This window comes from Nicotiana sylvestris, chromosome 1, assembly GCF_000393655.2.
Source record: "Nicotiana sylvestris chromosome 1, ASM39365v2, whole genome shotgun sequence".
In the NCBI taxonomy this organism is placed as follows: domain Eukaryota; kingdom Viridiplantae; phylum Streptophyta; class Magnoliopsida; order Solanales; family Solanaceae; genus Nicotiana; species Nicotiana sylvestris.
This window is the reverse complement of record NC_091057.1, coordinates 58,248,771-58,275,098: the sequence shown is the minus strand read 5'-3', so window position 1 is coordinate 58,275,098 and position 26,328 is coordinate 58,248,771. Positions and strand designations below refer to the sequence as shown.

The window sequence follows — 26,328 nt, the reverse complement described above, 5'->3', positions numbered from 1 at the left end:
TTAAATCCATAAATCTTACCGCCAAGTGTTTCCCCTTGATTCCTTCTTCAATATCCCTCAAAAAGCTCCAAAATTGCTCAACAATGGTGAAACATAGACCCAAAATCGCGGAAATAGTCTTTTAAACATTCTGCCCAGCTATTCACGATCCTTCTTCGCGAACGCGGTCAACGCCTCGCGTTCGTGAAGCATAAACTTACATTGACCACTTTTTCCTTCATCGCAAATGCGACACCATGTACGCGAACGCGAAGCCTTAGCTTCTCAACCTATCGCGAATATGACTACCAGCTCGCGAATGCGAAGAACACTTTGACCTGGACCCAGCTGCTCGCCTTAACTCTACGCGAACGCGGAAAAACCCTTGCGAACACGATGACCACTGACCTCAGCCCTTTGTGAATGTGGGACCACCTTCACGAACACGAAGGCCAACTCCACTACCTCACACCCTAACCCTTCGCGAACGCGAGGGCCAAAAGCCTGTAACACCAACAGCAGTTTTCTACAACTATTTCCAACATGAAATGATCCGTTCAACCACCTGAAACTCACCCGAGGCCTTCGAGACCTCAATAAAACATGCCAACATATCCCATAACCTCATTCAAACTTGTTCCAACCTTCAGAATGCTCAAAACAACATCAAAACACCAAATTGACATCGGATTCAAGCCTAAGAATTCCAAAAACTTCCAAATTTCGCTTTTGATCAAAAAGTCTATCAAACCTCGTCCGAATGACCTAAAATTTTGCACACATGTCAAAAATGACACAAAGGACTTACTCCAATTTTCAGAATTCCATTCCGACACCTATATCAAAATCTCACCTATCAACCGGAAAACGTCAAAATTCCATTTTTGCCAATTCAAGCCTAAATCTACTATGAACCTCCAAAACACATTTCGATCACGCTCCTAAGTCCCAAATCACCTCCTGAAGCTATCCAAACCATTGGAATTCACATTTGATACCTTTTTCACATAAGTCTATATCCAGTTGACTTTTCCAACTTAAGCTTACTCAAAAGAAACCAAATGTCTCAAACCTTACCAAAACCTCTCCGAACTCGAGCCAACCAACCCGATAATATATAATACAGCTGAAAAAGACAATAAGAAGCAAAAATGGGAGAAACGAAGTGGTAACTCATGAAATGACCGGCTGGGTCATTATAGTCACTACTTTTAGTCCAAAGGTTAGATTTGTTACTTATTGAGTTGGTTGTACTCATGCTACACCCTGCACCTCGTGTGCAGATCCAAGTGCTTTCGGTCACGGCGGCTGCTGAGTGTGGAGTCAAGATCTTGGGAGACTATCGAGGTAGTTGCATGGCTTAAGCAGAACTTGACTCTCATTCATTATCTTTACTTGTATTTCAGTTTTTACTCCTTAGACATTGTTTTAAACTATGTTCTATTTTAGATGCTCGTGTACTCAGTGACACCTTGATTTTGGGAGAGATTATATTAGGTTGCATATTTATTTCTGTTTTCAAAAGGTTTTCCTTAAATATTAACTTCTTCCATATTTTTTAAAGTTTTTGGTTATGTTGAAATGGTTGAGCAGTTGGATTGCCTAGTTCCACGATAGGCACCATCACGACGGTTGATTTTGGGTCGTGACAAGTTGGTATCAGATCCTAGGTTACATAGATCTTACGAGTCATGAGTAGGTTTAATAAAGTCTTGAGGGTCGGTACGGAGACGTCTGAGCTTATCTTCGAGAGGTTGTCGAACCCTTAGGAAACTTCACATTTTTGAATTCTTGTCATGCGAATCTGTGGATTTCGATAACTAAACTTCGATTATTTTATTCTCTCACAGATGGTGAGGACACGTAGTATTGGGCAGGATGGACATCCACCAAGCAGCTAGGGCAGCGAGAGGCTGAGGTCGTGGTAGGGGCAGAGGTGCAGCTGTACAATAATTAGGGTAGCACCTGCAGATCCACCTAGATGCCCCAGTTCAGGAGCAGGTTCTAGTCGTGGATGAGCCAGTGGGGCTAGCTCAGGCACCAACTATGTCCATAGTGATTCCAGGCCTTCAGGAGGTCTTAGCTCAAATTCTGACCGTGTACACCAGTCTTGCTCAGGCGGTCTCAGTTCCGGCTGCAGCAGCCACTTCACAGGTCGGGGGAGGCACTCAGACCCATGCCGCCCACACACCAGAGCAAGTGATGAAGGGACTCTAGACACTAGGGGCACTACCAGCCTAGCCAGTTGCAGCTGCTCAAGTCCATGTGGACCTTGTTATGAGTGATGATGAGTAGTGGAGACTAGAGAGGTTTGGGAGGCTCCAGCCTCTATCTTTTACTGGGAGAGTCGGAGGATGTCTAGGGTTTCTTGGACAAGTGACAGAGGATTCTTTGTACAACAGGTATTCTAGATACCAACAGGGTCACGTTCACTACTTTTCAGTTTTCTAGGGTTGCCTTCAGATGGTGGGAGGCTTATGAGAGGCACAGGCCGGTTGGTGCAGCACCACTTACTTGGAAGGAGTTCTCTGTTATCTTCCTAGAGAAGTTCATGTCACAACCTCGCAGAGAAGAGCTACGCAGACAGTTTGAGCAGTTACATCAAATGACATGTCTGTGATGTAGTACGAGATAAGGTTTTCTGAGTTGGCCTATCATGCAGTTTGGATGGTTCCCACTGATAGGGAGAGGAAAAGGAGTTTCATTGATGGCCTCACATATCAGCTGTGGTTGCTTATGACTAGGGATAAGGTATTTGGTGCTACTTTCAATGAGGTTGTCGATATTCCTCGGCAGATAGAGATGGTCTGCAGCCAGGAGCGGGGTGAGAGGGAGGCCAAGAGGCCTTATGGAACAAGAGTTTTTAGTGGTGTTCCTTCTGGAGGTCAGTTCTACCACAGCAGGGGTTGTCCTTAAAGGCATGCTCAGACAGCTCGTCCAGTTCACCGTGGTGCATCATCTGGCCAGGGTTCATACAGTACACAATAGGGTCACTCATCTCTCAATGCCCTTCCAACTTAGAGTTTATCTCATGCACCATCGGGTTAGGGTTCATCTATGTCGGGTCCTCCTAGCAGTTATCCCGGTGGTCGGGGCTCCCTTCAGTCCCCACCGCCATTCACAGGGAGAGGTTGTTTTAAGTGTGGAGATTTGGGTCATATCAAGAGGCATTGTCCCCGCCTTTTGGGAGGTCCAGCTTAGTAGAGGAGTCAGCCTATGACTTTAGCACCCATTACTTTACCACTCGCCCAGCCAGCTCGGGGTAGAGCTTAGTTAGCTAGGGGTCGCCCTAGAGGAGAAGACCGATTAGGTGGCAGTCAAGCCCGATTCTATGCTCTTCCAGCCAAACCAGATGATATTGCTTCAGACACAGTGATCACATGTATTGTCTCAGTATGCCACAGGGATGCCTTTATATTATTTGACCCTGGTTCCACCTATTCATATGTATCATCGTACTTTTCTTAATATCTTGATATGCCTTGTGAGTCCTTAGTTTCATCTATTCATGTATTTACGCTGGTGGATGATACTATTGTTGTGGATCGTATGTACCGGTCGTATTTAGTGACTATTGGGGGATTAGAGACTAGAGTTTATCTCTTGCTACTTAGTATGGTCGATTTTGACGTGATCTTGGGTATGGATTGGTTGTCTCTACGTCATGCTATTTTGGATTATCACGCTAAGACTGTGACGCTGGCGATGTCGGTATTGACAAGGATTGAGTGGAAAGGTTCTCTAGACTATGTTCCCAGCAGGGTGATTTCGTATTAGAAGGCCTAGCGGATGGTTGGGAAGGGTTGTTTATCTTACTTGGCCTTTGTTAGGGATGTTGGTGCTGATACCCTTACTATTGATTCTGTTTCGGTGGTGTAAGATTCTCCGGATGTGTTTCCTGCAGATCTGTTGGGCATGCTACCAAATAGGAAAATTGATTTTGGTATTGACTTATTGCCGGGCACTCAACCCATTTCTATTCCTACGTACCGTACGATGCCGACTGAGTTAAAGGAGTTAAAAGAGTATATTCAAGAACTTCTTGATAAGGAGTGTGTCGCCTTGGGGTGCAGCAATTCTGTTTGTGAAGAAGAAGGATGGTACTATGAGGATGTACATTGATTATAGGCAGTTGAACAAAGTCACAATCAAGAACAAGTATCCTTTTCTGCGTATTGATGATCTATTTGACTAGCTTTAGGGAGCGAGGGTGTTCTCCAAGATTGATTTGAGGTCTGGGTGTCACCAGTTGAAGATTCGGGACTCAAATATTCTAAAGACAACTTTCAGGAACCATTATGGTCATTATGAGTTCCTTGTGATGTCTTTTAGGCTGACCAATGCCCCAGCAGCTTTCAGGCATCTGATGAATAGTGTGTTTCAGCCTTATCTCGATTCGTTTGTTATAGTGTTCATTGATGATATCCTCGTGTACTCTCGTAGCTAGGAGGAGCATTGTCAGCATTTGAGGATTATGTTACAGCTGTTGAGGGATGAGAAGTTTTATGCCAAGTTCCCCAAGTGTGAGTTTTGGCTTAGTTCAGTGACGTTCTTGGGGAACGTGATATCCAGTGAGGGTATTCAGGTGGATCCGAAGAAGATTGAGGCAGTTCAGAGTTGGCCCAGACCGTCCTCGGCTATGGAGATTCGGAGCTTTCTAGGTTTGGCCGATTATTATTGTCGCTTCATGTAAGGTTTCTCGTCTATTGCATTGCCCTTGACCAAATTGACCCAAAATGGTGCTCCTTTCACGTGGTCAGATGAGTGTGAGAAGAGCTTTCAGAAGCTTAAGACTACATTTACCATAACTCTAGTTAAAGTTCTACCTTCAGCTTATGGTTCTTATAAAGTATATTATAACGCTTCTCGGATTGGTATCGGGTGTGTTTTGATGCAGGAGGGGAGAGTGATTGCTTATGCTTCGAGCCAGTTAAAGCCTCATGAAAAGAACTATCCTGTTCATAATTTGGAGTTAGCTACCATTATTCATGCATTGAGGATTTGGAGGCACTATCTCTACAGTGTGTCTTGTAAGGTGTTTACGGATCATCGGAGCTTAGAGCACTTGTTCAAATAGAAGGATCTGAATTTGAGGAAGCGGAGATGGTTGGAGCTACTGAAGGACTATGGTATTACTATTCTGTATCAACCGGGGAAGGCCAATGTGGTAGCTGATGCCTTGAGTAAAAAGGCACTAAGTATGGGTAGCCTCGCATTCATTCCTGTTGGCTAGAGACCTCTTGTAGTTGATGTTCAAGCCCTGGCCAACCAGTTCGTGAGATTAGATGTTTCGGAGCCCAGTCGGGTTCTAGTCTGTGTGGTTTCTTGGTCTTCCTTATTTGATCGCATCAGAGAGCGCCAGTATGATGATCCTCATTTGATTGTCCTCAAGGACAGGGTTTAGCACGGTGATGCCACAGATGTTACTATTGGAGATGATGGGGTGTTGAGGATGTCGGTCCAGATATGTGTGCCCATTGTAGATGGGTTACGTGAGTTGATTCTTAAGGAGGCCCGAATCTCATGTTATTCCATTCATCCGGGTGCCGCAAAAATATACCAAGACTTGAGGCAGCACTATTTGTGGATAAGAATGAAGAAGGATATAGTGGGGTTTGTAGCTTGGTGTCTTAACTCTCAGCAGGTAAAGTATGAGCATCAGATATCGGGTGGATTGCTTCAGAGGATAGAGATTCCAGAGTGGAAATGGGAGCGGATCACCATAGATTTCATAGTTAGGCTCTCGCGAACTTCGAGGAAGTTCGATGTTATTTGGGTGATTGTGGATCGGTTGACCAAGTCTGTGTACTTCATTCCAGTTGTACTACTTATTCTTTAGAGAGGTTGGCTAAGATTCACATCTGAGATATTGTTTACCTTCATGGTGTGCCATTGTCCATCATTTCAGATCGAGGCACGCAATGTACATTACAGTTTTGGAGAGCTGTGCCGCGAGAGTTGGGCACCCAGATTGAGTTGAGTACAGCATTTCACCTTCAGATGGATGGACAGTTCGAGCACACTATTCAGATATTAGAGGATATGCTACACACTTGTGTCATTGATTTTGGGGGTTCATGGGATCAGTTTCTGCCGCTCGCGGAGTTTTCCTACAACAATAGTTACTAGTCGAGCATTCAGATGGCTCCGTATGAGGCTTTGTAAAGGAGGCAGTGTAGATCTCCGGTGGGTTGGTTCGAGCTAGGTGAGGCTAGGCTATTGGGTATTGACTTAGTTCAGGATGATTTGGACAAGGTTAAATTGATTCAGGATAGGCTTCACACGATGCAGTCTAAACAGAAGAGTTATACCAACAGGAAGGTCTGTGATGTTGCTTATATGGTTGGAGAGAAGGTTCTGCTGAAGGTTTCACCCATGAAGGGTGTTATAAGGTTCGTGAAGAAGGGCAAGTTGAGCTTTTGGTTTATTGGGTTGCTTGAGGTACTTTAGAGGATTGGGGAGGTGGCTTACAAGCTTGCCTTTCCACCTAGCTTATCGAGTGTGCATCCAGTATTTCATTTTCTATGCTCTGAAAGCATGTCGCCGATCCATCTCATGTTTTGGATTTCAACACGGTTCAGTTAGATGGTGATATGACTTATGATGTGGAGTCGGTGGCCATTTTGGATCGGCGGGTTTGAAAGTTAAAGTCAAAGGATATAGCTTCTGTGAAGGTGCAACGAAGAGGATAGCTAGTTGAGGAGGCTACTTGAGAGACCGAGCAGGAGATACAGAGCAGATATCCACACCTATTTGAGACTCCAGTTTAAAGTTCGTCTCATGCACCATCGGCTCAAGGTTCATCTATGGCGGGTCCTTCTAGCAGTTATCTCAGTGGTCGGGGCTCCCTTCAATCCCCACCGCCATTCAGGGGAGACGTTGTTTTGAGTGTAGAGATTTGGTCACATCAAGAGGCATTGTCCCCGCTTTTTGGGAGGTCCAGCTCAGTAGAGGAGTCAGCCTATGACATCAGCACCCATTACTTCACCACCCGCCCAGCAAGCTCGGGGTGAAGCTCAATTAGCTAGGGGTTGCCCTAGAGGGGGAGACTGATCCGGTGGCAGTCAGGCCCAATTCTATGCTCTTCCTGCCAAACCAGATGGTATTGCTTCAGACACAGTGATCACATGTATTGTCTCAACATGCCACAGGGATGCCTCTGTGTTATTTGACACTAGTTCCACCTATTCGTATGTATCATCGTACTTTGCTCATTATCTTGATATGACTTGTGAGTCCTTAGTTTCATATGTTCATGTATATACGCTGGTGGGTGATACTATTATTGTGGATCGTGTGTATCAATCGTGTGTAGTGACTATTGGGAGATTAGAGACTAGAGTTGATCTCTTGCTGCTTAGTATGGTCAATTTTGATGTGATCTTGGGTACAAATTAGTTGTCTTTATGTCATGCTATTTTGGATTGCCACGCTAAGACCGTGATGCTGGCGATGCCGGTGTTGACAAGGATTGAGTGTAAAGGTTCTCTAGACTATGTTCCCAGCAGGGTGATTTCGTATTTGAAGGCCTAGTGGATAGTTGGGAAGGGTTTTTTTATCTCACTTGGCCTTTGTTAGGGATTTTGGTGTTGATACCCCTACCATTGATTCTGTTTCGATAGTGTGAGATTTTCCGGATGTGTTTCTTGCAGACTTGCCGGGCATGCCGCCCATTAGGAAAATTGATTTTGGTATTGACTTGTTGTCGGGCACTCAGCCCATTTCTATCCTCTGTACCGTATGGCACTGACTGAGTTGAAGAAGTTGAAGGAGCAGGTGCAATAACTTCTTGATAAGGAGTGTGTCGCCTTGGGGTGCACCGATTCTATTTGTGAAGAAGAAGGATGGTACTATGAGGATGTGCATTGATTATAGGTAGTTAAACAAAGTCACAATCAAGAACAAGTATCCTTTGTCGCATATTGATGATCTGTTTGACCAGCTTTAGGGAGCGAGGGTGTTCTCCAAGGCTGATTTGAGGTCTGGGTTTCACCAATTAAAGATTCGGGACTCGAATATTCTAAAGACAGCTTTCAGGACCCGTTATGGTCATTATGAGTTCCTTGTGATGTCTTTTGGGCTGACCAATGCCCCAGTAGCGTTCATGCATCTGATGAATAGTGTGTTTCAGCCTTATCTCGATTCGTTTGTTATAGTTTTCATTCATGATATCCTCGTGTACTCTCGTAGCCAGGAGGAGCATGCCCAGAATTTGAGGATTGTGTTACAGCGGTTGAGGGAGGAGAAGCTTTATGCCAAGTTCCCCAAGTGTGAGTTTTGGCTTAGTTCAGTGGCATTTTTGGGGCACGTGGTGTTCAGTGAGGGTATTCAGGTGGATCCAAAGAAGATTGAGGCGGTTTAGAGTTGGCCCAGACCGTCCTCAACTACGGAGATGCAGAGCTTTTTAGGTTTGGTCAGTTATTATTGTCGCTTCATGCAGGGTTTCTTGTCTATTGCATCGCCCTTGATCAAATTGACCCAAAAGGGTGATCTTTTCAGGTGGTCGGATGAGTGTAAGGAGAGCTTTCATAAGCTTAAGACTGTCTTGACCACAACTTTAGTTCTAGTTCTACCTTCAGCCTATGGTTCTTATACAGTGTATTGTGACGCTTCTCGAATCGGTATCGGGTGTGTTTTGATGCTGGAAGGGAGAGTGATTGCTTATGCTTCGCGCCAGTTGAAGCCTCATGAGAAGAACTACCCTGTTCATAATTTGGAGTTGACTACCAATGTTCATGCATTGAAGATTTGGAGGCACTATCTCTACGGTGTGTCTTGTGAGGTGTTTACGGATCATCGGAGCTTCTAGCACTTGTTCAAATAGAAGGATCTGAATATGTGGCAGCAGAGATGGTTGGAGCTGCTGAAGGACTATGATATTACTATTTTATATCACCTGGGGAAGGCCAATGTGGTGGTCGATGCCTTGAGTAGAAAAACAGTGAGTATGGGTAGCCTCGCATTCATTCATGTTGGTGAGAAACCTCTTCCAATTGATTTTTAGGCCCTGGCCAACCAGTTCGTGAGATTAGATGTTTCAAAGCCCAGTCGGGTTCTAGCTTGTGTGGTTTCTCGATCTTCCTTATTTGATCGCATTAGAGAGCACCAGTATGATGATCCTCATTTGTTTGTCCTCAAGGAAAGGGTTCAACATGATGATGCCACAGATGTTACTATTAGAGTTGATGGGGTGTTAAGGATGCAGGGCCGGATATATGTACCCACTGTAGATGGGTTACGTGATTTGATTCTTGAGGAGGCCCACAACTAGTGCTATTCCATTCATCTGGGTGCCTCAAAGATGTACCAGGACTTGAGGTAGCACTATTGGTGGAGGAGAATGAAGAAGGATATAGTGGGGTTTGTAGCTTAGTGTCTTAACTCTCAACAGGTAAAGTATGAGCATCAGAGACTGGGTGGATTGCTTTAGAGGATAGAGTTTCCAGAGTAGAAATGGGAGCGGATCACCATGGATCGGGTGACCAAGTCTGCGCACTTCATTCCAGTTGTACTACTTATTCTTTAGAGCGGTTGGCTGAGATTTACATCTGAGATATTATTTGCCTTCATGGTGTGCCAGTGTCCGTCATTTCAAATTGAGGCACATAGTTTATATTGTAGTTTTGGAGAGCCGTGTAGCAAGAGTTAGGCACCCAGGTTGAGTTGAGTATAGCATTTCACCCTCAGACGAATAGTTCGAGCGCACTATTCAGATATTGGAGGACATGCTACGTGCTTATGTCATTGATTTTGGGGGTTCATGGGATCAGTTTTTGCCGCTCACGAAGTTTGCCTATAACAATAGTTACTAGTAAAGCATTCAGATGGCTCCGTATAAGGCTTTATAAAGGAGGCGGTGTAGATCTCCGGTGGGTTAGTTTGAGCCAGGTGAGGCTAGGCTATTGGGTACTGACTTGGTTCAGGATGATTTGGACAAGGTTAAATTGATTCAGGATCGGCTTCGCATGATGCAGTCTAGACAGAAGAGTTATACCAACAGGAAGGTCTGTGATGTTGCTTACATGGTTGGGGAGAAGGTTGTGCTGAAGGTTTCACCCATGAAGGGTGTTATAAGGTTCGTGAAGAAGGGCAAGTTGAGCTTTCGGTTTATTGGGCTGTTTGAGGTATTTCAGAGGATTGGGGGTGGCTTACAAGTTTGCCTTGCCACCTAGCTTGTTGGGTGTGCATCCAGTATTTCATGTTTCTATGCTCCGGAAGCATGTCGGCGATCCGTCTCATGTTTTGGATTTTAGCACGGTTCAGTTAGATGGCGATATGACTTATGATGTGGAGCCGGTGGCCATTTTGGATCGGCGGGTTCGAAAGTTAAAGTCAAAGTATATAGCTTCACTGAAGGTATAGTGGAGAGGTCAGCCAGTTGAAGAGGCTACTTAGGAGACCAAGCAGGAGATGCGGAGCAGATATCCTCGCCTATTTGAGACTCCAGCTCAGAGTTTATCTCATGCAACATCGGCTTAAGGTTCATCTATGTCGGGTCCTTCCAGAAGTTATCCCGGTGGTCGGGGCTCCCTTCAGTCCCTACCGATATTCACATGGAGAGGTTGTTTTGAGTGTGGAGATTTGGGTCACATCAAGAGGCATTGTTCCCGTCTTTCGAGAGGTCCAGCTCAGTAGAGGAGTCAGCCTATGACTTCAGCACCCATTACTTCACCACCCGCCCAGCCAGCTCGGGGTGAAGCTCAATTAACTAGGGGTCGCCCTAGAGGGAGAGACTGATTAGGTGGCGGTCAGGTACGATTTTATGCTCTTCCTGCCAGACCAGATGATATTGCTTCAGACACAGTGATCACATGTATTGTCTCAGTATGCCACAGGGATGCCTTTGTATTATTTGACCCTAGTTCCACCTATTGATATGTATCATCGTACTTTGCTCATTATCTTGATGCCCTGTGAGTCCTTAGTTTCATATGTTCATGTATCTACGCTGGTGGGTGATACTATTGTTGTGGATCGTGTGTACCGATCGTGTGTAGTGACTATTGGTGGATTAGAGACTAGAGTTGATCTCTTGCTGCTTAGTGTGGTCGATTTTGACGTGATCTTGGGTATAGATTGGTTGTCTCGATGTCATGATATTTTGAATTATCACGCTAAGACCGTGACACTGGTGATGCCGGTGTTGACAAGGATTGAGTGGGGAGGTTCTCTAGACTATGTTCCTAGTAGGGTGATTTCATATTTGAAGGCCCAGCGGATGGTTGGGAAGGGTTGTTTATCTTACTTGGCCTTTGTTAGGGATGTTAGTGCTGATACCCCTACTATTGATTTTGTTTCGGTGGTGCAGGATTTTCCGGATATGTTTCCTGCAGACCTGCCGGGCATGCCGCCCAACAGGAAAATTGATTTTGGTATTGACTTGTCGCTGGGCACTCAACCCATTTCTATTCCTCTATACCGTATGGCACCGATTGAGTTGAAGGAGTTGAAGGAGCAGCTTCAAGAACTTCTTGATAAGGGGTTTATTAGGCCTTTTTTGGAGAGATTTTTACGTGGGTGTTTGGGATAAGTGATTCCTATCTAGTTTTGGTTAATTTCCATGATTATGCCTTTAATTCTGCCATTAAATTTGTGATTTGGGGTGGAAAACTGGAGGAAAATGAAGAAGAGTTCTTAGGCTAGATTTTTGAGGTTTTGATTGGAATTTTGATATCGGATTTGAGTAAATTTGGTATGCTTAGACCCATGGTTGAATGGGCTTTCAGGTTTTGTGACTTTTGTCAGATTTCAAGATGTGGGCCCGAGGGCCGGCTTTGAACCGATTTTGAATTTTTGAGTTATAACTTCGTAATTTCTTGTGGAATTCATTCCGTTAGCCCATATTGATTATATTATACTGTTTGTGGCTAGATTCGGGACATTTGGAAGCCGATTTGCGAGAAAAAGGTGTGTTGGAGTAGAGTTTCGCTCGGATTGAGGTAAGTAACACTTCTAAACTTGGTTCTGAGGGTTGAAATCCCAAATTATGTGTTATGTGATTGGTGTTGAGGTGATGCACATGCCAAGTGACGGGCGTACAGGCGTGCACCGTGAGAATTGTGACCTGGTCGATTCCATGGCACTGTATAGCGATCTATCTTATTGATATCTGTGTTTTCATCATGTGATAAAGCAATTGAGCTGTCAATCATGCTAGAGATCATGTTTAAGCTATATGTTGGTACTGTTAGGACCCATAGTGGTCGTTTCTTGTTGTTGACTTATTGATTTCATGAATATTTCGTATTCAGTCACATTCATGCATTTCACATCATATCTCAGTCTCTGTTGTTATTTATTGATACATCATATCATCATGTTCGGGCTAGTTTCATGACATTGTGAGCCCGTGAGAGAGACTGGAGAGACTGATGACTGAGTGAGGCCGAGGGCCTTATTATGAGTGACATTTATGGGATCCGACTGCACATCACAACGGTTATACTGATTTATGATAGCGGTTGGGCTGAAGGAGCCCCTCCGGAGTCTGCAGACACTCCCACTAAGCATGGTTGATTATATTGATGGAGGGATCTTCTTTGGACATGGATCTTGTCCGAAGCATGTATATACCTGGGATGGATCTTCCCCACGGTCTGGATTAGCCCTACCCCATACTAAGTGACTGATGGTCTGTTGATGTATATATTCCGGGATGGATCTTTCTTGGTCGGATTAGCCATATACAGTACTGAGTGATTGAGCACTTGAGAGTGTGAGCACATGAGGCTGTCAGCATGGTGCATCACATACAACATGTGCATTGGCACATAGAAGTAGAGGAATATATTCTTCATATCATTCAGATTTGATTTATCTTACTGTTTTGAGTTTATCTGTTGAACTTGAAAGCATGCCTATATATCTGCACTGTTATTTCAATATAGAAATGTACCGGTTGAGTTGTCACTACTTTTAGTCCAAAGGTTGGATTTGTTACTTATTGAGTTGGCTGTACTCACGATACACCCTGCACCTCGTGTGCAGATCCAGGTGCTTCTAGTCATGGCGGCTGCTGAATGTGGAGTCAGGATCTTGGAAGACTACCGAGGTAGCTGCATGGTGTTTGCAGACCTTGACGCTCCTTCATTATCTTTACTTGTTTTTCAATTTTTATTCTTTAGACATTGTATTAGAGTATCTTCCATTGTAGATGCTCGTGTAATCGGTGACACCCCGGTTTTGGGAAAGATTGTATTGGGTTGCGTATTTATTTCTGTTTTCAAAAGTTTTTCCTTAAATATTAATTGTTTCCGTATTTTTCAAAGCTTTTGGTTATGTTGAAATGGTTGAGTAGTTGACTTGCCTAGTTCCACGATAGGCGCCATCACGACAGTTTGTTTTGGATCGTGACAAAAAAGCACATTGTACCTCCAGACGAAGGCTCCAAACTAGACCAAAATATGATCCAAATGAAAACATGAATTTTTCTTTTTCTTTTTTTGTATTGCCGAATATGTTATGCAATAATTGTTCTTTGTTTGAGTCTGAAACACAAATAAGCCATCTTTTTAGGAAGAACGATAAGAAAGTATGTCATGTGTAATTTGAATATACTTTTTCGGTTTAAGCTATACACACTAATAATGTAAAAAATAATTAATATTATTAGGGATCATTTAGTTGGTGATATAAGGGATTAAAATTTTAGAATAAATTATGCTATTATTTTATCTCATATTTTGTCATTTTTTATTCGTGGATTAGTAATTTTGGAACTGTTTTACCACAATTGCAATATTATTTTTAATTTAATGTATCTACCAATGAAAGTATATGCACTAAATAATTGTGTTATTAATCTCCGCATTATAATCTCAAAATATTTTGTTCTAAACCAAACGACCTCAGAGTTTAATTTAATATGTTATAAAAAATTACTTATCATTTATTGTAGGCAGCTAGAGTAAGTATTTTTATTAGGGGTATGTGAGTTCCAATTTAACCAATAGACCGAAATAAAAAAAATTATTATTAGTTTATTGGTATGAGGTTATCGATTTAACGGTTAGTAAAGGATTTTGTATAATTTATCCTTTTTTGAACGTTGTTTTTTCATTTTTACTAAAATAAATAAATGTATAAAACATAAAGAACTTGATCCTGCTCTCAACACTCCCCCCCCCCCCAACCAAAAAGAAAAAGAATATATAGAGCGTGAATATAGGTAGCTGTGTGAAAGCAGTAAATGCTAAAGTCAATGGAGGAAGTGAATCTACATGAGGTCCATAAATTCGGTCCTTTACCCAAATTACACCTCCCATAATATGGAATCTAACTAAAGTCTATTTCTCGTACAATTTAATTCGTTATTCTAATAAAATCTTGATTTCGAGGACCAACAACAACAACAACACAGTATAATCCCACTTAGTGAGGTCTGGGGAGGGTAGTGTGTACGCAGACCTTACCCCTACCCTGAGGTAGAGAGACTGTTTCCAAATAGACCCCCGTCATTCTTCCCTCCTCCAAGAACTTCTCACCTTGCTCTTGGGGAGACTCGAACTCACAACCTCTTGGTTGGAAGTGGAGGTTGATTTCGAGGACCAAACTTATTAATTATTCCCTTAATCCACCCTTCCAAGTGGCCCAACGTATTCCTTACTTGTGACTTGCGAGTGAACTTTAGAATCTTGCAATTCCTCTTTTTACCAACTTCTTTTCCTATTGGCCAAATGTACAAGGAATTCGGCAAAGCAATATTATGGAAAGAGAAAGGCGCTTAATGATTAGGGTTGGAAAATTAATTTTCTTTTATCTTATAATAACAATAATAATAATAAAAAGTAATGATTTGGGGTTCATGTCTCCAACTTTAAATGCCGGAAGGAATGGACTCAAATCCATCAATAATAATAACATCAAACGATAGCAATGGAAAAGACAATTCGATCTGATATAATTAATTACATTTAACATATAAATCTTATTTAAATGACACATGTGATTTACTTAATACTTTGTTTCTTATACATTTTAATGAAAATAAATAAACAAATTAACTTATTCAATTCCAGTTCAAAAGATTTAGTTGAAAGGTGAATGTTATTTATTCATTTCAATGAACATAGATTAAAAAAAATTAGCGTAATTGTTTTTTGTAGAAAAGAATAACATCTTTCTCATCAGACTGTTTTAGATTATATGAATATTATTTTAATTTTAAGAAATGAAAGCTTTACTTATTAAAAAAAGTGGATCTCAATATATTACGTATTTAAACACCAAGCACATTCATGAATTCTTTTATTACATAGATTGGAATTTTAAGCCATAAATTCCGAGAATCCTTTTTACAAGAATTAAGGAGTACATGGAGAGGATTATAAATGTTACGTATATTTTAGAGTTGCAAATAAAAACTCCTTGAAAATAAAGGCATAACTCTTATATGGAAAAGTAATCACGCTTAATTATTGGACAATTATATTTCCTTTTTGTAATTATTGAACAATTATTAAAGTGGCAAAATTTTGTAATTGATCGAATGATAACATAGGCCACTAACGTGTACCGCAATATTATCATACGCACTTTCCTCTTCCTCTTTTCCACCTGAAAAACAAAACCCCTCCCCCTAATCACCACCCCACCAGATACTCTCCCCCACCCCACCACCCACCCTTTTTCTCTAACATGCACCATCACCTCCTCTCTTCCTCCATTACCATGGCCCCCCCTTCTTCTTCTTCTTCCCTCTCCAAACCCCCAAAGAAACCCTCAAATCCAAATTTCCCAAATTGCTCCTCCTCCTCCCTCTGTAATCACTCCCCTTCCGCTACCCTTGATCTTCTCATCTTCGTTCTTGTTCTCTTCTCTGGCACTTTCCTCATAATCTCCTACTTCTCTTACATCTTCAATTCCCTTTCCCTTCTTTTCCCCTACCCACTTACCCTAAACGTCGACGTTTTAACAACCCAGTACATCTTTTACGCGTTCTTCTTCGTTGTTTTCTTCGTGGTGGTGATTTCATTCGAGATCTGTTGTGGGTTTTTCGGGTTTTTTAGATCGAGGAAATGTGGGAAACCTGGGTGTAAAGGGTTGAGAAGGGCTATGGAATTTGACTTGCAATTGCAGGGTGAAGAGTGTTTTTTAAGATCTGGTGGGGCTGATAGTAGTAGTAGTAGTAAAGCTGTGAGAGAGATTAACGAGTTGCCTTGGAAAGGTGGGAGTGAGAATAACCCGGATTATGAGTGTTTAAGGGCGGAGTTAAGGAAAATGGCACCCCCCAATGGACGTGCAGTGTTGTTGTTTAGGTCTAAATGTGGGTGTCCTGTTGCTAAACTTGAAGGTTGGGGTGCTAAACGAGGGCGTCGCCATAAGAAGTAAGTAGCTTCTGTTTTGCTTTAAGCATTTACTTTTTGTTGATTGTGTTTTGGTTTCAGTTTCACTACTCATTGTATAGATGATTGTACTTTCAAGAACTGGTTCATTCTAACTGATTGGACAATGAAATCTGTAAAGGTCACTTAATCAATTATAGATTAAAAGGTGCTGAGCTGGTTTATTTCGATTGTGACTGATGGTGCTGAGACTTGTATATGAAAGTTAGAAAAGAAGAAAGAAAAGTGATAGCGATGATGAGTAGAGTTTTATGAGAGATTTATAAAACGGGGTAATGCGGCTTGTATTTTGTTGGGCTTTTTTGCTTCTGGCAGGCAGTTAAGATGTTAGACATCTAAGTGTAGTGAGATAATGTGGCTTGTATACCTGAATTCGTTGCTGATTGATTATGTCCATTAACAAAATGATTAAGTTCGGCGAGCTTGCGCATAACTCGATTAATATACCGGGTAGTTGCTACCTCTCACCATTATATCCATCAAAGCATATATAGATGAGAAGAAATACATTAGCTAGTGATTGTAAGGCTTACTAGTTGACTCAATGGCAACGACTTGTCAAAGAGATCATTCGATCAACTACTTCATAATTGTCTTAATAGCTTCATAGGTGGAACTGGCTTATGAATCCTTTGAATCCATTCTGCTTTATTCAGGTCCATTTCATTCAGATACTAATGATTTGTCTTTTAAGGCAAACGAGGGATTCACTAAAATTAGAAGCTCTCTCAATCTTTTTTTTTTTTTTTGATGAAGTAAGATGTTTCATTGAATGCATCAAGAAGATGCCAGAAAAATACAAAGTGTGAGTCCTTGGCTAACTCTATAAAGACAAAAAAACCTATAAGACCTGAGTTAGCCAAGACCAGAAGCAAAAAGAGGCATTATGCCATGCTAAGGGAGCTAATAAAATCTAAAAGGGAAATGACATCATTTACAGGGGAAAGGTAGCTCCAACTAAACAAATTCATTAGACATTTAGACTTCAAACGGCTGGTGGAAGTTGAGATGCCTTCAAAACATCTGGAATTCCTTTCTGTCCATATACTCCAGCAGATACAAACTGGGATCATTTGCCAGATTTTTTTGTTGGATTTCTCAACTTTCCAGGAGCACCAGCCTTCAAATGCATCTCTAATGTCCATAGGTATTGCCCAACTGAGTCCAAAAACTGCTAAGAACATGTTCTAGATGTCAGATGCCACTGGACAGTGCAAAAAAAGGTGATTTACTGATTCAGTATTGCTGCAGCACATGTAACATCTGTTGACCAGTTGGATTCTCCTTCTGCATAGATTGTCCTGTGTCAGTGTAGCATTCCTGAGGGCAATCCAGGAGAAACAAATAACTTTAGTGGGTAGCTTTGATCTCCAAATGTGTTTCCATGGCCAATTGTCAATCATTCCATTACGTGCACACAGTTTGTTGTACCCTGCCTTCACTGTGTATATACCCTTGCTGGAGTTGCCCCATCTTAGCCTGTCTGTAGTTTGAAGGTCTATGGAAGAACCTTCAATGATTCTGAAGAGATCAAAGAGTTCCTCTAGTTCCCAGTCCTGTAGGTTCCTTCTGAAGAGTGGTTCCCATAAGTTCCCTGCTCTATTCTGTGCAATTGTTGAGTCTGGATCCAAGGCTATCTGGAAAATGCCTGAGTGTGTGTCTTTTAAAGGTTGGGGCAGGATCCACCTATCCTTCCAGAATTTAACAAATCTGCCATCCCCTACTTTGAAGGATACCTCTTGAAAGAATTCCTGTTTTAAGTTGTTGATATACTTCCAGGGCCCAACTCCATGTGGAGCTCTACTTTGTTTGGTGCTCCAGTTGTCCAACTTCCCATACTTAGCTGTCACCACCTTTTTCCATATGCAAGAATTTTCTTGAGCATACCTCCACCACCACTTCAATAAAAGGCTCCTATTGTGCTTTTGTAGATCCCTAACTCCTAGACCACCTTAGTGCTTAGGCATGACTTTGGACCACTTGACTAAATGAAACTTGTGATCTTCACTATTGCCCTCCCATAGGAATGATCTTCTGGCTTTGTCTAGCTGCTTTTTGACTCTGCTTGGCATAGGGAAGAGGGACATAATATAAGTAGGAATGTTGTCCATGACACTTTTAATCAGCATTAATCTGCCCCCAATTGATAAATGCTGCATTTTCCAAGAAGCCAGTCTTTTTCTACCTTTTCAATGACTCCATTCCAGACTTCAATTGTTTTATGCTTTGCTCCTAAGGGGAGCCCTAGGTATGATGTTGGGAAAGACCCAATGCCACAGCCCATAATCCCAGCCAGTTCCTCTAAATTAGTCACCTCATTCACTGAGTAGAAGCTCTCTCAATCTTAACATATCCGTACTTTTCTTTAATTTTCTTTTGACAAATTAGGCACGTCCCCACATTGAGTCCTGTCAAACACCAATCTAATATACATGTAACAATAATAACAGAGCTTTAATCCCAGCTAATTGGCAGAACAAATATGGATCCTTTGATTCCATAAGTTTCTGTGCTTAATTAAGTCTTGTAGTGAATCCGAGATAGTACTTATTTTGAGACAATGTCCCTTTAATGTGATTTTAGATCTACCCTTCCCCTTTTAGTACCTTTAATCATCATTGTGTCGAATCTATGGGGAGTGCATATGAAGGTCTACATACGTAGGATATGGCTAAACCATCCAAACTACCTTCTCCTTACATATTATCTATATAATTTGTCTTGTTTTTGCTCAACCTTAAGCCCTTACTGTTTAGAATGCTCCCTCATAGTTTCAGCTTTCATTGACATCTTCGTTAGTTTCGCTAGTTAACTAATACCATTTGCAAATAACATACAGCATGAAGATCATCTTGTATGCTATTAGTTAATTCTTCCATAAATAGGGTAAACGAGTGTTGGCTCAAGGTAGCCCTCGGGGCTTTGTTCAACGGTACATGTATTATAAAGCGAGGTGTGGTAGGCACTCGTTATGCGTTTGAATTTTGGCTGGTGACCTGAGTCTATTATTTAATTGGAGAGCTTCGAAACAAAAAAAAAAAAAAACTCTCGATCATAAAAAGGTAAGTATCGCCTCAAGGAAAGTTCCTAATGTCAACCCACGTATGTGGGAACTTTGTTGGATTTCTTCCCGCTCTTCTTACCCTTGAGACCACTCTTTTTTTTTTACTTATCAAAATAAAAATATTCTTTCTTGTGAAGGAATAGTACAACAACAACAACATACCCAGTAAAATCTCACTAGTGGGGTCTTGGAGAGTAGAGCGTAGGCAAGACCTTATCCCTACCCCGAAAGGGTAGAGAGGCTGTTTCCGGGAGACTCTCGGCTCTTGTGAAGGAATAGTATCTTGTTCAAACTAAAAAGGAAGTATTGGGAACCAACAGGTGCTATGGTTCATTTTGCTCCCATCTTATGACCTTTTAAACATCTTTTTATTTTATTGACTTTCTTAAAGTCTGGGGTTGACATTTTAGGAATAGCAAGTAAAATGTTCTGTGTGCAAATCTATTGTCCAAATTTATGAGAAGTGAATGTAAAGTTTGTTGCAACTACAATTATTAACTTGTAAGATATTGCCTTTCTGTATATATAACCCTAAGTGGAATGCATGTCTGATGCAGCAGCAAAATGGCTTATAGATCTGCTAATTCATGAGAGAAGGTTAAACTTTAAGGGCTTCAAAGATTGTGTGTTTTCCAATGGTGATGTTAGTACATGGGAGAGTTATAGTGATGTAGACAAGATTGCAGAAGTTCTAAGGGATACTTTGCAGTCTTCAGGCTGAACGTGGATTGGTATCGGGAGTGGACTTCCACGAGTATTACATTCTTTTGTTTCTTAGTTCTCAGTTAATTGGGAATTCTAGTGTATGCTTAACGTGTTTGTTATAGTCCTTGATGATTTTGTTTTTCTTTTTTCTTTCTTTTTTTCAATGGAATTGCATTTCAATAATGAAGCTTTCTACAAATATAATGCCACTAAAGCCAGATTTGTAGGATCTCTAAAATATATCTGGCGTTATCTTTTCTTAACCTATTAGGCTATGATTGCATTATTTAAAGGTCACAATCCAAGATTCCTAGGAGTACATTCCTTTGTACAAGTAGTAAGTCATTTTCACCAATCAGTAGGCAATTCATACTATCTCAACATTCCCATAGCCTTTATGGTGCGTGATCGAATGCCATGGATGAATAATATCTGATTCATTGTTCTATCGGTGCTTGTGAGCATCATGATGTAAGATAAAGCAGATCACTGCTGGTGCTCTTCATTTATGCTTATCTAATTCATAGATGACTCCATTTCTGCTCTAATAACGTTGGTTATCAGATGTGAACTTCATCAATTTAAGACTAACTGAACCAGTTGAGGATTTGGCAGTAGGCTGCTCTGTCAGTTTAAGATTTCTGTCTTTGAGGTAGTGATGGATTTTTTTGAACTTTATGTGAATATGGAAACTGAGCTCCTGGATTTTGCCACCAAACACTTGGTGATGGCCCACATTCTTCCTTTCAGTTGATGGTATCATGATATCGCTGTATAACAGTGCACCTGTATTTTTAGAAATTTAATATGCTAAGTTCTTCGCTGAAGATCCGAGGTCGAGGTACGTGATTAGACGAAGTTGATAATGAATCTTTAGTATAGTGCAGGTAGAACATCCTTTAATATTATCATCAGGTGATCTGATGCTTTAGGTATATATTTTAGCTATGTTGGTTTTTACATAGCAATGTCATATTTTATCAAGTCATGGGTTACACGGTGCGTTATAGTGGGATCGAATATCAAGAGGCAGTTGGAAGGATTAGTCCATGCAACATATCTGATGAGAAATAATAGAGAGACGGAAAGTCTTACAAAGTTTTTGACTATGGCCATCTAACTAGTCGTTCTTTTTGAAGTTGTTTGTTGGACTCAGTATAAATGTGCTAACTAGTAACTACCATTCTGATAAGTAATATGTCTGAGTGCTTTGATAAGTCGATTAATTCGTTTTAACTGTTTGTTTTAGCAGATAACTTGATATACATTAGTCGCTTAGTTCCTTGGAAATTTAATGCATTTGGCTTTTGCTCGATTGTTTTCTGTTGCGATTGATCTGTCCTTTGTCCCAGAAAAGCTCTAAATAGATTCAGAAGACCTGTAAGAGTTAATTTGGTCTGGATCTGAAATTTGAAGACCGTATTTGATGGAATTATATTGAAAATGATGATGATTGACTGATTGGAATTTTTATTTTTTAAAAAAATTGATCATACTGTCAAATACTCCGCTCGTTACATTAAAAGAGCAATTAAACTTGTATTTAATTATTGGTAAAATACATACATTGCATGCTATTTGGAACTCGGGAGCAAGTTGTATTATTTGGCTGTTTAGTAGCAACAATCTGTCAATTTAATCCTCCTAATATATAGGTTAAATTCGATCATACTTCGACCAAAGGTATGCCTAGCTAGTTTCTTGTTTAGAATCCTGATGCTGAACTGTTTTCTTCTGAATTCACATCCTTGCATGGTTTCTACATTCTCAATCTATTAGAAATTTTTACCTACTTGGTCCATCAAGTACAACAACAATAAGTGGGGACTGGGACTTGGTCCATCAAGTGTTGTAACGTATTTTCTTTTGGTCACCTTCCAGATTTTCATTACTGTTTATGCCCTTTCCACTATGACTGACCGATAAATTTGTTGATCTACTGCAGGACTCTGGCACTTAATGGTAAAGCAGATAATCGCTGAATGTTGATCATCGCACATCGGGATCTAATTCGTTGCCTTCTGAATTTGAGAAGCATGGGAGATTGATATTGTTGTTCAGAGCCATTTTGGAAAAAATCCCATTGATACTTACTTTAGAACAATGCTCAATGTGTACAAACTATAGCCAGAACTTTTTCTTTCCTCAAGAAGCGTATACCATAGAACATGAATATTAGATTATCAAATAAGGGATAACATATCTTTCCTCCCTCATTACCTGCCAGGTTTCTGAAGGTGTTGGAACGGTGTTTTCTCTCTAATTTTTCCTCTCACAACGTTCTATAGTATTATCTTTCAGTCAGCTAAGAGATTGAACTGTTTAAACAAGTTTTCCACTTGAATAAAGCCGGTTCTATGAACAAACGCTATATATAAGCTTGTCTTGAGGATCCAACTTAGAGCTGCTGCTACTCTTAAGTCTAAACTATCGTGTGCCTATTAGGCATGAGCGGATGTAGTTATGGACTTGTGGGTTCATCCGAACCTAGTTTAAAAATTTACTCCAACTAAATAAGTACAAATAGTACCTAGTCAAATGGGTTTGTGCTAGAATTCGGGATTCGACCTCCGCCTATGCTATTTGGAACTTTTCACAATCAATATCAAAGGTTAGTTCATGACAATATTGGCACGGCTTATATAAGAATTTCACTATACCCATAGTCATCTATGTACAGGAGTTGTAAGGGCAGAAAATTGTAAAGATGAAATATAAGAGCAAATTTTGAAATCTAATGTGTGTTGCAGGCAATGGCTCAAGTAGGATGAAAGGAAAAAAAATATTGAATGAAAATTAAATTCTTACACCTACAAATTGTAAAATGAAGTGCGAATTTTGGTTAAGTTCAATCTATTGATGATTCAACTATACAAGTTAATTTTCTTGAATTTCCTATATATATGGATGAACTCCACTAGTTGACTCTGTTTTGCAATTTGCACAAACAAAATGGATCCTTTGAGCATCTAAATTTTTTGATAGAACAAATAATTCTCCAAAGTTATGTTGTTTGTGATTACGTGAATAAGGTCAAAGGTGTTGAATGACTTGTTTGGTTTTCTATAGTTAACCTGACAAAATGTCAATTCTTTATCTGCTTAAAGGTTGTAAACAATTGTTTGTTGCTTAATAACCAAAATATATAGTATTAAGTGTGGATTGAGGGTACGTCACGACGTTATTAATATTTGAGTTTCAAGTTCAAAGTCTCTCACTAATTTAAGCTTAATATTTTTCTTACAAGTTCAAACTCTTGTCACTAATCTGAGCTTAATATATAAGTGGAAGCAAGGTAAGGACAAACTATATTCTCTCAAATTACCTAGCTTATCTAACTTGAAATGGAGTATTTAATTCTTCAAATGATCCACGAGACCTTCCTTCCTTAAGGCACCAAATTTTGTTTGAGTGGAACCAAGAAAGTATTCCATGGTATCATGTGATGATCATTGGATTCAGACACAAGCCATCCTTTCACCTTCTCGTTCCAATATTTTCACTCTCCTTTCCCTCTCCAAAATGGGTCTCTTCGTCAGCTCAAAAAACACCATCTTCACAAACCCCATTGAATCACCAACCCCACCTCCAAATCACCAAGAAACAAAAACCTAATTACGAATTCTCACTTGTTTCAGCCTTCAAGTCTTGTTCAACTGATTCATGTATCACACAAGGCCAACAACTTCATTCCCTTGTCTTAAAATCTGGCCTTGAATCCAACATTTACATCCTAAATAGCTTAATCACTTTTTATGTAAAATGCGGATTAGTAGCTGATGCTAAGACAATCTTTGACACTTGTACTAGGTTAGATGTAGTGTCTTGTAACATAATGTTGTGTGGGTATGTGAAATTTGGGCTTTTGGTCGAAGCTCGTGTGGTGTTTGATAAAATGCCCGAGAGAAATTGTGTGTCTTATACGACTATGATAATGGGTTTGGTACAGAAGGGGTATTGGAGTGAGGCTATTTGGGGTTTTCGGGATATGAGGTACTTTGGTGTTGGTCCAAATGAGGTGACTATGGTGAATGTCATCTCAGCTTATTTGCATTATGGAGGGGTTGAGGCGGGTAAGATGCTTCATGGGTTGGTGTTGAAAGTTGGGGTTATGGATTTCGTTCACGTATCCACCAATTTGCTTCATTTGTATTGTCTTAGTGGGTGTTTAAAGGATGCTAGTATGTTGTTTAATGAGATGCCTCAAAAAAATGTGGTTTCCTGGAATGTGATGCTGAATGGGTATACTAAGGCTGGGTTAGTTGATTTAAGTAGAGAGGTTTTTGAACAGATTGCTGATAAAGATGTGGTTTCCTGGGGTACAATCATTGATGGTTATTTGCAAGTGGGGAGGTTGAGTGAGGCTGTAAGAATGTATTCTGAAATGCTATATACTGGGCTGCGTCCTAATGATGTTATGATTGTAGACTTTCTGTCAACATGTGGACAAGTGATGTCTATTTATGAGGGTAGGCAGTTTCATGGTGTAGCAGTGAAGAAGGGTTTTGATATCTTGGACTTTATACAGGCAACAATAGTTCACTTTTATGCAGCTTGCGGGGAAGTTGATCTTGCTCGTTTGCAGTTTGAAGTAGGAAACAAGAACCATGTTGCATGTTGGAATGCCCTAATTGCAGGACTTATTAGAAATAGAAAAATTGATGAGGCGAGACATTTATTCGATCAAATGCCTGCAAGAGATGTTTTCTCGTGGAGCTCCATGATTTCTGGTTATTCACAAAGTGAGCAACCTGATTTGGCTCTTGAGCTTTTTCATGAGATGTTAGCTAATGGCGTAAAACCAAATGAAATAACTATGGTCAGTGTCCTCTCTTCTATTGCTACTTTGGGATCATTTAAAGAAGGTAGATGGGCTCATGATTATATTTGCAAAAACTCCATCCCTTTGAATGACAACTTGAGTGCAGCACTGATTGACATGTATGCCAAATGTGCTAATGTCAATGATGCCTTGGCGGTATTCAATCAAGTTCGAGAGAAAGCAGTTGATGTCTCACCATGGAATGCCATTATTTGTGGCCTGGCAATGCACGGGCACGTGCATTTATCTCTTGATATTTTCTCAGATTTGCTGAGGCGAACCATTAAACCCAATTCAATCACCTTCATTGGAGTCTTAAGTGCATGTTGCCACGCCGGATTGGTGGAGGCTGGTGAACAGCATTTCCAGAGCATGACTAAGTTGTATAATGTAAAACCAAATGTTAAGCACTATGGTTGTATGGTGGATCTTTTTGGCAGAGCAGGAAGGTTGAAAGAAGCTGAAGAGCTAATAAGGAGCATGCCTATGGAGGCAGATACCATCATATGGGGCACATTGTTGGCGGCTTGTAGAACTCATGGTAACACAGAAATAGGAGAAAGGGCTGCAGAGAACCTTGCAAGAGTGGAGCCATCTCATGGTCCTAGTAGGGTCCTTCTGTCTAACATTTATGCAGATGCCGGCAAATGGGATGATGCATTTCTAGTAAGGCAAGCTATGCGAAGTCGAGGATTGACAAGGTCAACTGCATATAGTGGCGTTGTACGATAAATCAATTTTGTTAGCTGTTGCTGCAGCAAAAACTCTTTTTGGCACTGGTCTGCCAAGAGAAGAGTTCACCTATTTTTTTGAGTATCCGAATACAGAGTTAATATCAGCATCTAGTCTATCTTGGCCAATGTCATCCCTAACTGATTGATTGAGGCATAGTTTCCTTATCAAAGAAAAAGAGAGAGGAATAATTGATTGATTAGTTGGTTGATATCTTGACCAATACATTGTACATTGCAGTTGCCAAGAAAATATTTAAATCAAACTGCTGTGTTTTCTTCAGTTTCTTTTATAATGTCCAGCTACCTTGTGTTACTAAACGTAAAAGGTTTGGAAACCATAGGCATAACCTGCAACTAAAGAGTAGCAGTGTAATAGAGGATCCTGTGCCTTCAATATCACCTCAAAAGACAAAAGTTGGTTCAATCTTGTTTATCACATAGAGATAATCTTTAGTAATTCGAACCTAAAAGATATATTTTCGCACCAAATGTACATGATTTCCCTCCCATCAACAAACAGCCTAAAAAGCACATAAAGTAGGGTTACACCTTTAAACTGTACACAAGGTTCCTTGGTTGAACACTAAGTTTAAACTACCAATAACAATCTACCTACAAAATTTCTTATGGTAAGAAGAAATACTATGATGAAACCTCCATGATCAATTCTGCAGCTGATCC

General features: G+C 40.7%; 2 protein-coding genes across 3 annotated transcripts; both read left to right on the top strand.

Annotated features, from left to right (window-relative positions):
- The first annotated feature begins 15,569 nt into the window (after positions 1-15,569).
- On the top strand, positions 15,570-22,369 carry LOC104227384 (uncharacterized protein At5g19025-like). Of its 2 annotated transcripts, none has more exons than XM_070156576.1 (2): positions 15,570-16,304; positions 19,944-20,290. In XM_070156576.1, the coding sequence occupies exons 1-2, from the start codon at positions 15,616-15,618 to the stop codon at positions 19,975-19,977; spliced, it is 723 nt and encodes a 240-aa protein (XP_070012677.1). In that variant the 5' UTR covers positions 15,570-15,615; the 3' UTR covers positions 19,978-20,290. The 2 variants fall into 2 exon arrangements, with proteins under 2 accessions (XP_070012677.1, XP_009777922.1); XM_009779620.2 differs by lacking the exon at positions 19,944-20,290 and adding an exon at positions 22,037-22,369 and having other exon boundaries at positions 15,571-16,304.
- A 954-nt stretch (positions 22,370-23,323) lies between these two features.
- Positions 23,324-25,927, top strand: LOC104227385 (pentatricopeptide repeat-containing protein At5g19020, mitochondrial). The gene has a single exon (XM_009779621.2). The coding sequence runs from the start codon at positions 23,537-23,539 to the stop codon at positions 25,643-25,645; it is 2,109 nt and encodes a 702-aa protein (XP_009777923.1). The 5' UTR covers positions 23,324-23,536; the 3' UTR covers positions 25,646-25,927.
- Positions 25,928-26,328: the final 401 nt, after the last annotated feature.